Source organism: Vigna umbellata, chromosome 1 (assembly GCF_029865625.1).
Source record: "Vigna umbellata cultivar VRB3 chromosome 1, Vumbellata_1.0, whole genome shotgun sequence".
NCBI classification, from domain to species: domain Eukaryota; kingdom Viridiplantae; phylum Streptophyta; class Magnoliopsida; order Fabales; family Fabaceae; genus Vigna; species Vigna umbellata.
In genome coordinates, this window is record NC_142165.1 from 12,795,064 (window position 1) to 12,807,350 (window position 12,287).

General features: G+C 31.9%; 1 protein-coding gene across 1 annotated transcript; it reads right to left on the minus strand.

The window, feature by feature from the left end:
- Positions 1-3,416: 3,416 nt before the first annotated feature.
- On the minus strand, positions 3,417-9,155 carry LOC124847289 (serine/threonine-protein kinase 12-like). Its single transcript, XM_088095585.1, has 12 exons — positions 8,590-9,155; positions 8,440-8,514; positions 7,695-7,790; positions 7,471-7,556; positions 7,259-7,379; positions 6,521-6,600; positions 6,299-6,361; positions 6,018-6,136; positions 5,648-5,733; positions 4,382-4,503; positions 4,169-4,280; positions 3,417-3,667 (listed from the first exon to the last, which is right to left on the minus strand). Exons 1-12 carry the CDS (start codon positions 8,893-8,895, stop codon positions 3,572-3,574), a joined length of 1,362 nt encoding a protein of 453 aa, XP_087951711.1. The 5' UTR covers positions 8,896-9,155; the 3' UTR covers positions 3,417-3,571.
- Positions 9,156-12,287: the final 3,132 nt, after the last annotated feature.

Here is a 12,287-nt window from a genome sequence, read left to right on the forward strand (position 1 = left end):
ATATATTGTTCTAATTAGTTGGATATTAATTACTCATTTTAAATGTTCAGTAGTTTAGGTTCTTTCTTTTACATTAGTTTCTTAGTCTAGTTTAGGTTTCATATTAGAGTTTTATTTTCTTTAGTTCAACTTAAATTTTTTAATTCTTTATTGTTAGTTTCATTCTTTCAATTAAATTTCATTTTTTCCACCTGTTTAGTAGTTAGTAAATAGAAAATAAAATCAAGAATTAACTTTACACTTTGAGCTTAATTATACCGAGTCCAAGGATTGATACCTAGGTTGTCCCTATACTTCATTAATGGGAAAACTTTGTTCTGAATTTGTGCGACCAAAATCCAGTTTAACAAACTCCCACTAAACCAAAAATTCCTCAAAATGTAAAACACTCATATGAGCAATAAGCTCGTGAAAGACCTTGGGTGTAAAAGTCTTAGTAAGAGGATTTGTCATCATGGAGTTTGTCCCAAGGTGTTCTTTAGAAATCCATTCACTTTATATCCTTTCTTTAACAATCAAGAACTTTATGTTAATGGGTTTGACTTGCTTAGGCTTCTATTGTTGTTAGAATATAATTTGGCTTATTTGTTGTCATAATATAACTTAAGTGATCTTTCTATTTCTTCCACAATGTGTAGTCGAGTGACAAAAAAATCAATCATATTCCTTGATTTGATGTCTTATAGCATGTTACAAATTATGCAATCATATTGGTTAAAGTCGTAAGGGTTTGCTTCGTATTGGACCAAGAACCACCAGTTAGCATGAAAATGTAACTTGAAGTGGATCTTAAACTATCTTGGCATCACGCAAAATTAAGCTAGAATACCCAATGATCTCTTACTTATTTGACCTTTTATATCTGAGCTTATAAATCCTTGTTCTCTTAAAATACCTCATAAGTCTTTGGCTACTTTACAATGATTCATACATGTATTGCTTAAATATTTGTGTAATACCTCAACTATGTATGTTATATCCAAATTCGTACATATTTGGCCATACATCAAACTCCCTAGTGTTGTATGCGTAGGAAATCTTATGCATTTCCTAAATTTTCAAATTTGTTTTTTGGGCATTGATTGAGATTGAAATTGTTTCTCTTAGCAACTAAAGAATCTTTTATTTACTATCATTCATGTCAAATCCTTGAAGTATGTCACCAACATACTAGATTAGGAAAAAATTATTGCTCCCACTGAATTTGTGATACACATAATCAACAACATTCGTCTCGAAACCAAATAAGAAAATCACTTGATGAAATCTCTGGTACGATTAACAATATGTTTGTTTTAGCCTATAAATAGATTTTTTCAATTTGCAAACCATATTCTTTGGGTTTCCTAATACAAAGTTTTCTGATTATACCATATAAATAATCTTATCAATGTTGTCATTGAGAAACATTGTCTTAATATCTTGACATCTATTTGATGAAGCTCCAAAACACAATGCACAACATGAATCATGATTGTTCTAAAAGAGTCTTTCAATGAAACTAGAAAGAAAGTCTCTGTAAAAAAAATCACTTCCTTTTAGTATAGTTCTTCGCCATAAGAAAAACCTTATACCTCTCCACATCACCTTTAGAATCTCTCTTGGTCTTAACTATTCACTTACTATTAATGGATTTCACATCTTTTGGTAATAAAACAAGTTCTCAAACCTTATTATCTTGCATGAACTTATATTACCATGAAGCACAGGTTTTTGAGTATCTTGAGTTTGTTTTTGTAGAGATTTTAAACTTGTTAGAGGTTCTAAACTTTCTTCATCATAAGCAACTGTAAGAATCAAATTTGAAATTTTTACTGATTCTTTCTTTAACCTTATTCTTCTCTCCAAACTCTATCCTCAAAGAATATGATTGTTTCCAACTCAAAAAAAAAATATATTTAATTTGAGATCAAAGAATTTATAGCCCATGATCTTGTTGTTTATGTATGTTTACTTTTAACATATTTAACACAAACCTTTGTAAAGTGAATTTTGCACTTAGTACCACACAATTCTGTATTTAAGGATTTATTATAGGAAATTACCGTATCAAATATAATCACTAATTCTAACAATATCTAAATTTAAAAACAATTTGAATTTATTATTTTTAAACCAACATAATTAATATAATTTGTCCAAATAAATAAAATGAAATCAAATTCTGCCACCTAAAATAGTACCAGTGTCTTTCAAATTCAAATAAAAATCTGTACACAATAATAATTTAAAATAGTATGGTAAAGAGTGCTTTGTTAATATTTCTTATAAAACAGAAACATCAATTTTAGAGAGTATTGGATATTTTGTACTCTTTCTTTAAGGCTTGTCTTTTGACAAATATTTGACATTTTTATACCTTTAAAGATTCAAATTTTTTATTACTTTCAGCTTTTTACATTATTTATTTTTCTTCTTGAAGCTGATCTTATATTATCAAAATAACACTTTTTTCTTTTGCCTTTGAGTGCATATCGAAAAACTTTTCCTTTAAGCTGCATCCACAATTTGGTTCATTTTTGTTAAGAAAAAAAAGTTTAAAATAAGTGGCAACGGCCAAACTAGTGTCATATATGGATTGCATGTTTGTGTCCATAGTGATTGTAGACTTGTTAGCAGTATTGCAGTATACACCACCACAGAATAACTGCACCAACACAGACATCAGATAGGTCAAACTATGCGACAATGTGCCCAAAACATTGCAAAAGCAGATCCCGCTTTACAGGTTCAACCGCTTCCCACACTACTTAAATTATATTGGAAAGAATATATGCAACACACATTGTTAAAAACTATAAAAAAGAAATAAAAGATGGTAATTCCCAAACAATAAGACAACAAAGTTTGATTATATATGTCTCATATAATGACCCTCCGTTTGTTATTCCTTAAATTATTTCACCTTTTTTATTCACCAAAAAAGACAAACACAAAGACGTTACTCAACTAAACACTAGGCAGAGTCGTACACATGGCATTGGTAGTTTGTATCCGTCAACATCGTTCAGTATCATTTGAGGCAGTATCATTACTGAGGAAGAAACTTAGAAGCAAAAGTATTGCCACGAAGGTACTGCAAAGACAGTACTCCTCGTTCGAATTTTGCAGCAAAAATCTTCGTATCCACACAATTTCAAAATAGATGAACGATAGACCAGGCTCTACAAACATGTTAATAAGAAGATGACACAAGAATCGGTTCAAAAATTGTCCTCCGGTTCTGACAGGTTCTCAATTCTGTTGAGGCCCACACATCGGAATACAAGCAACGATATGATAGAAGCTTCTTTTCGAGAGAAAAAAATCTTAAAAAAAGGCATAAAATTAAAATAACATTAAAGATAAAACTTGGAAAAGAAGATTGTTCTTTATAAGGTAGAAAGAATAACTTCGGACAAATTTACACAAGGATATATGTCACATTCTTCATTTTTATTCAACCGAACGTCGAGCGCAAGTTATTTACAGAAGGTTATATATGACATGCAATGCAAGTATAAGACAATACAATCAACTTTTTTTTTCTTGAAACTGATCAAAATAATTGTTGGTTCTCGATAGGAAATATTTATCTGGCCGTGGAGCGAGATGATCGGCTACTTGGACTTGTGCGATTACCCCTAAATAGGGCCTCCAGGTGCTGGATGCATCCAGAACCTCCAGTCTGTGTATCAGAACAAAAAGAAATATATCAAACCTCTGAAAATAAAGAATGACAGAGTTATCGTGTTAAATAACGATATCGAACAATATCCTCACTTTTGATGAGGGTATTCCACTAGTGAGATGGGTAAAAAATAGTCAGAGACCGTGGACTATTGGAATCATACGATGGAAACCAACTCCAAAGATTATGGACCAAAAATAAATTCTCCAGAATGGATATCCCTTAGGATGGAAAAAGGAAAGGAGCAGCCGAATACTATTAGTCATCTTTTGAATTATTGTGAAATTAACTCATGAATGAAGATGGACGTGGCATAGAGCTATAAAGCTCTTGCACTACTCTTTTTCAATCAACAAAAATTAAAAAAGAAAAACCATCTAAATTTACTTTAAAATTCGTAATCTAGTTTGGTGTCACAAATTACTATTATGTCAAAATTACACTATCACAACTAGGTCTAAAGTTGATCAAATAAATGTATGCACAAAAAAGGGGTACCTTCCAGCGCCTCTTTTGTACAAGATGGCCGTTGATGTCTTCCAATCTCCTAATTACTTGCCTAAATGTTGGCCTTCTCTGTGGTTTTTCATCCCAGCATTCCTCAATTAACCTATGGACAAATCAGATTTCCTGAATGTAAAAAACTTATTCTTCTATCCTCCTACAAAACTTTCAAATCTACTGCCAATAAAATTTATTTAAAATCCTCACGCTTTTAGTCCATAAGCATAAAGCTTTGGCAACGCTCTAAATGGTGGGCGCTCATTTTCAACATACGCTTTAGGAACTTCGTTTTCTGGTTTTTCATAGAACGGTGGACAACCTTCAATCATCTACAGGAACAGAAAACCATACAAGTTCCGTCAGTATTTTGCTGGGCATCTCTACAAAACAATCCACTGTTCGTTGTCATTAATATTCTAGATTACAAATAGCCCATGATCCACAAATAAAATAACTAAGTTTATCAGCAAAACAGTTGGAGAAAATGAACATTTAGCATTCACATAAAAAGTACAAGAACCAAGCATATTGGTACCACAGCAAACTATTAGGCATGGCATCGTACCAAGATGATCATGAATATATAAAACATATACATAAATTTTTATATTTCGACCTGTCAATTGTGGATAGCTCAAATCCCTAGAACTTGTCCGTTAGATCAACCTTAAAATATGCAATTTTGCATATAACGGTTATGTATTATATACATATCTCGAGGAAGATATGAGTGCCAAGTAGGCAGAGCTCAAGAGTCACGAGTGCTTGACCTGTCCATAGACTCACCCCATAGTATACATTGATAAAAAAATCCTATAGTATACTTGATAAGCGGAAGAGGTCTTATGCGTAAAATATACCACCAACTATTTTAAAATTCAATATGCTGTAATAACACTGAAGGAATTTGAATGATGAAAGCAACAAAGGATGCACAACAGCAAAATGATACACCTCTAAAAGCATTATTTTCTAGGACTTGACTTTTTTTTTACTAAAGGAAATAACAGAATTATATACGTAAAGGATATGACGATATGTAGAGGATTCCGTAACAATAAATGCTTTTAAATGCTCAAAAAATAAAACAACATAAAAAGCAATCGAAAACATACAATAAATTCCTGTTCTGACTTCCTGCTTTCAGAAAGCAAAATCAATTATCAGCGTTCTAAAAGTTATATGTGCTGATATGAAAAGGAATCACCACCAAGGACAGAGAGTATTGAATTAACATGTATTATTTGGTCAATTACCACAACATTATTCATCAAGCATTAATTCATCAAACAGGTTTTATATGTATTGATTAATTTGCAATTTCAGGGTTTAAAAGTCTTGTTTCAAGACAAGAGAGGAGACAACCATTCGCATAATAAGGGTAAATAATTAACTTAAAAGTCAATAAAAATCTCTAAAATATGAAAAAAGTAAAAAAAAACTGCATCCAAAGGTAAGCAGTAATGATTTTACCTCCTGTAATATCAGAGCAAAAGAAAACACATCCACTTTTGTGTCGTATTCCTCATTTCTATAGACTTCTGGTGCAACGTATCGCCCTGTTACAGAACCACTCAGAATAGGATAAAAACGAATTGACTTATAAATATAAAAAGATGGCAATACTTAAAAAATTAATTAATAAATTCAAATTAGTAAAATTGAGCCCCAGGTCTTTATTAGTCACTTAGTAGACAGCATTTCTTTTTTATTTTTCCTTATAGCGTATGCAACGTATTGCACATTACAACCTTTATGAAATATAAGTTTGCAATATTGCTTTTATGCAGAACATGATTAACGATAAATATTACAAGGCTCTGTGCTGTAGAACAAAACCTACATGATGTATCCAGGCTTGTCACGGGTTTGTCTTCCTTGACTGTTTTAGCGACTTTAAGCAACTTGCTAACTCCAAAGTCTGCAACTTTCAGATGCCCAGAATCATCCCGCAAAATATTTCTGTTGTCTTACTCAAGTACAATGAAGAAACTTTAAACAGTTTCAACCATTCAAAGAATGAATGAAAAATGCATGTTTCAACTGAAAAATCCATGACACTTCACACACGTGGAGGAAGAATGATAAAATCAACTAGACAGGGTAGGAGTGTGTAAAACATACGAAGGCTCAAGATCTCGGTGTATAATGGCTTCAGGTTTATGTTCGTGCAAATAGTTCATACCCCTGAAAATACAGACGTATTATTTAAATGCAAATTGTTAATATAGGAGAAAATTTTGCAATATTCAACTCTTCAAAAATAAAATAATCAAGAGAGCTTGTTTCCTTGAGAACCAATTGAAAGCAAGTGATGCATGCATGATAAGAAAGCTCTTAACTAACCTAGCAATATCAAGTGCAAATTTTACAGCTGTTACTGGTTTTAATGCACATTTCCGCTTCATGTAGGCACGAAGATCCCCCTGAATAGAAGATAGTTCATTCCAAATTGTTAGATGTTACATTTGTAAAAATACAGGTCAGCACGCACATAAGTATGGGAGAAGATATATACACTTCGTATTTTTCACTGTTTCACTAAACTGAAGTGGAATCCTCAAATAAAGAGAAACGAAAATCCAAACCAACAGCAATGCTGGGTTAAAACAGGTACCCTTTATCATTTCATTAAATTATTTCAGCATAGATATTTATTACTTCTAGATACAACAGGAACATATTTGTCAGTCTGGATTTAGTTCTCTATAGTGAGAAGATAAGTAAAAAAGTGAGAATCTATCCATCATCAACTTGAATTACATTGACTTTTAATATATGGTAGAAAATGCATAACTTTTACATTTTACACATCTCCTTACTTTAGAGGGACAAATCCTGTTTGGCCACTGCAAACAACCCATGCATCAACAATTAATCAGTCCCAGAGTAAATGTTTATTACATTGAGTTCTCAATTATTATTGATGATTTGTGCACTCCTACACAATATTGAATTTTGACTAGCCCCATTGAAACTACGTTGTCACTTTAAAATGACAAATTTCTAACCACATCGTATTCAGCTCACCGATATATAAGATAACCAGTAGTCAACTAGTAAATTAATTTTTCAAAAACTAACCTGGGGTAGAAATTCTGTGACGATAATCATTGGGGTGCTTTGGGTTACAGCACCCAAAAACTGAACTACATTTGGATGCCTTATTTTCTCAAGCAATGTAAGCTCATCATGAAATGCTTTTCTGATAAACATACACCAACAAATAAAAAACAACTGAGATTAAAAAGTGATAACTGAATAATCAACTGACGTGAATGAGTAGACAAACCCACACTTTATCATCATCAGCGAACACTTCCTCCCCAAGTGTCTTGACAGCAACCTGAGTTCCACGCCATAATGCAATCCGGAAAGTTCCCTGAAATATTCAATATAAATTATGAAACATAAAATCAGCCAAGGTATATTGACTTACGAAATTACATCAAAAGGCAGAAGGATAAATCCGGTTACAAAACACTATTAACTATAGAGAGAAGGAAATTTGAAACCTCACCTTTGTTATGCAAACACTATTAGTAAAATCGAGTTCAGAAGGATCAATCTCATACTCTGGGACTTCTCGAGCATTCTCCACATGCATGGGAGTTATCTACAAACAAAAAGAAGTTTGTAATTGCAATGTAATGTCATAAACCAACTATTCTGAAAGGAGTTTAGCATCTGTGTACTATCAGCATAGTAAAACTTACGCTGTCAAGCAATAAGAAATCAATATAAACCTTTAAAGTATTTATTTATAGTAGAAGCCAACCAAATAATATTTAGGAGGTTATACAATGCCAGTGCATAAACTGATTTCTCTTGAAAAAGCTTGACTGCAAGACCCTTGGAGCTGAATTAAATATAATCAGACGAGGAATGAATCCTCAGAGAGTGGGATTTTCACTGATATTCTCTCCGACGAAAATCTCCACTGTCAAAACCCGATATCCACATTTCACAATTTAAATTCTCTCAATATGCTCTTGTTTTTTTAATTAAAGATTCGGATTTCACAGAACAGGAATGTCACATGGAAGTGTCCAAATCCATGCTGAGGCAGTTTAAACTCTTACATTGTTATCCAATCACCAACCCGGCTATGCATGTTAACTATGTTTCACTTTTACAATAAAATCTTAAAAGTCTATCCGAAGATAATATTTCCAGTAAAAGTACGTGTCAACTAAAACTCTCAAGACGAATAACAAACGATTTTTCATCTAATATCAAGAAGGAAAGGAAAACAAGAGACTAACTGGAGGTTTTGCACCGTGTTTCTCCAAAAGCTTCACGATGTCGTGGTTTTTGTAGTACATTGCATCAGCTAGAGGCTGTTAAACAATCCAATCCAAAAATCAGTGACAGCTAGTGTAAGAATAACGAAAAGAGGAGGGAAGTGAAATTACGGTGCTGCCCCAGCGGTCTCGCGGATCAACTTCAGCGCCTCGTCGGAGCAGCAAGTCAACAACGTCGGTGCGTCCCTGGCAGGCGGCGACGTGGAGCGCGGTGCGGCCGTCAATGTCGGTGAAATTGACGTCGCTCCCCGCGTCCAGAAGTTCCTCGATCCCGTCCAAGTCTCCTTCGTTGGCCAGATACATCAACCGAACCGTCGGATCCAGCGCCTCCGACAGGTCGCCCGCGCCGCCGCGCTCCGGCGCTAGGGAGGATTGCCGGCCGAGCGAGAAGCGAAGCTGAAGCTTCTTGGTTTCCATTGCGGCGGCGAGGGTTTTGGGAGAGAGAGAGAAAATGTAATCGTGCTGTGTGAATGTGTTGGATTCAAAGTCGAGAAGAATAAGAATGAGAATATGAATGATAAAGGAAATGTGAATAAATATGATTGATTCGGGTTTTGATATTTTTGAAGAGAGGATTGCTATTGGATCGGATTCTTCGTAATTCAAATCTTGACGTCACTGCATTTCTACACACTCCAGCAAGCGACCGTGGGAATAAACAGCGTCGGTTTCTGTGATAATCTCCACAAGGTTTATCCTTAAAAAGAAAATAATAAAAATATATAGTAACTAATTCATAGATAATTTTAGGTAATAATTAGTGAGAAAGTAAGCCTGGATTTTAATATTTTAAAAAAGTAGTCATTGACCGTATCTTTTAGGATTGCTTTGAACCGCTATTTCTGAGGTAATCCATAACAGCTTGCGTGGTAAAGTTGACTTTCTAAGAAGATATTTTTAATTTTGAAGTTGACTTTCTAATTAAATTTATTTATAACATTAAAGACTTGCTGGATCTGGACCTTCATAAAGTAAGCTTCTGACTGATTCATGGTTAATGAATTCATGAAAATACGAGTTTAGATAACTGTGAGATTTTTTATATGCAGTTACGACAGCAATTATTTTGAGTATTTATTATCGATAACGCAGTTCCTTTAGTACCTTTTGTTTCAAACCTGCTTTCACAATCAATGGGATAGAGTACCAAATTAGTAATAAAGTTTATGAGCTCACCTTACAAAATTTTAAATCTACTTTTAACATAGACCATGGATATGTTCACTTCAGCATTTAAATATTAATGCACTTGAATAAAGAAAAATGATATTAAAGTTGTTTGAATTTGAAGATAGATTCAAGATAATGGATTTGAGGGAAAAATAATATGAAAATGAAGTTATTTGGATTAATAAAAAATGAAAGAATTTGATGTAAAAATTTATGGAAAAAATCAAATTAATAATATGATTGAGTTGATGGATTAAAATAATTAATTAAAAAAATGAAAAATTAGTATTATTTAGGTTTATTATTATTATTTGTATTCAAAATTAACTTTATTTAAAAGTGAAATTTTTTTACTTTGGTTGCAAATCTCTTCTATATGAAGAGAAAGTTAAAAAAATATATATTTGTGAAATTTTTGTTTTTTTTGTCACTTTCTTTTTTAACAGTAAATTTGTACAAATCGGGCCCTAAAACAAATATAGTATAAATTCTTTGACAAACTTTCGTTAAAATGAATTATGGTATTGTCTATTTTAAGGATTGAAATGAAAATAAATAAATTTAAAAGAAAAATTTGTAAAAATTTTGTTTGATGTAATAGATAAAAAGGTTATAAAAAATAAAATTAAAAGATTACATGTTTGTTATTGTGATTAAATGTAATATAAATTAAGAATTGATGAAATTAAAATTAATTTAAAATGAGATGTTGATGCAATAATTACTCTTATAGTTGCTCTTGTTACCATCATCCTTTTTCCTTTCCTCCTTTCTTAATAAATGTAAAATATAAAAACAAATATATTTCATGTCAGTTTTCTATTCTTTTATCTACCTAATTTCAAAAATTATATATAGTTACATGCATAATTATTAAAATAATAATAACAATGTACATTAGAAAAAGTAGATAATAGTGTTGTTTATATTTTAATAATTATATACAAAAATGAGTATTACATTTATAAATATTTTAATTATTATATTTATTATTTACAAATTAATTATTCAAATTATGCAAGCATTTTTCATTAATATTTAATATTTTATGTTTTTTTTCTCTGAAAAATTATTGGATCAAAAATTTAGGGCATAATTGTTTTTATTTTTACTTAAGAGTGTACAATTCCAAATAACATACTTCAATTATAACTCAATCCACTTAATTTATACTACAAGATCATTAATGTCGCATGCAACAAATTGAGTGATAAAAAAACAAATTACTTCAAAATTTATGAATATTAATTTTGTTAATATTTTTTCTTGCTTACATATTTTTTATTACTTAAAATATATACTTTGTCAATAATTATTTTTCAAATAATACATTTTAAAAATATTATATACTATATAATTAATTTTTAAATAAATATCCTTTTAAGAAATTATTATCCAAACTGTAAGAACTCAGAAAATAGCCTGTTAAGAGTAGATAAATATATTAAAGTAATGAGACCGAACATTTGTGTTTAAAATAAGTCAATTGTATAAATAGACATTTAAAACACTCGGTTCATTATCTAAATATTTTCTATCTCTCTAAAAACACTATTTTATACTCTTCTTCTCCCTTCTCTCTTGATTTTCTCACTGGAGATTCATCTGATCAGCGATCAGAAGCTTCCTAGACGATCCAGACATCAAGAGTTTCCTATCCAACTGATCGATTTTGTGTTTAGAATTGGTAAGTTTCGTTCTCTAGTTTTAGTGATTTCTGGTTTTGCTACATGCAAGGAACAATCATGTTTGCATGTGTTCCACATTCTCCTTCTTCCTTTTATGATTTCATTTTGGTTCTACAGTTGGTCTTCTTTCACCAATCAATGGTTCATAGGTGCTCTTAGGATTTTCTTGAGGTTCAAACAAATTTTCTGGAGGTGTAGAAGCTAGTTAATTTAATTGATTGGTTTATGATGTATAAAAATGTTGTTTGGTGGTTTTGCATGTGTGAGAAATTGAATGATTTTGTGTTCGACATTGTTTGTGTGGACTGATGAATGTTGTGGTCTTGTTGATTTCATTTATGCAGAACTCTAGTTAGTGTGGCGAGTGAACTGTGAGGAAGTGTAGTAGTGAAAAAGGGGAATGGGTATCAGGTTTGAATTTGGTCTGTAAGGAGAATCTGGGTATGTTGTTTAGAACTTGTTAGAACATTTGAATCACTTAAAAATGTGCCAAAAGTAGGAAATTTGATTTTAGGTCCTTGAGTTGAAGATTCTACAGGATTGACCCTATAATCTGAGATGAAACTCTCTCAGTGATGTTGTAAAGGTTTAGATACTCTTAGTTGGGTGTATATATGTGTATGATCCAAGTTTGGAGGATTAGAAGTTGGAAAAAATGCAGTGAAATAATAGAGATGGGTGTTGATCATTGTATGGTATAGGTCCAGGACCGAACAATCAACGGTTGTATGAGTATCTTAGTTGCTTGTTGAATTGTACTTCCATATGAATATTAAATTACACTAGTTTACCCTTGCTTTTCTGTAGTTTGACTTTATATGTTGTTTGTCTCTTGGGATGATCACCTTAATAGTGTGAGGTCAGGGATGCAGTCTTTTCAGTTGGAGCAGCTGAAGGGGGAAAGTGAAGCTTATAGTATATGTAGTTATTTTTATTCTTCAGGTGAAAATT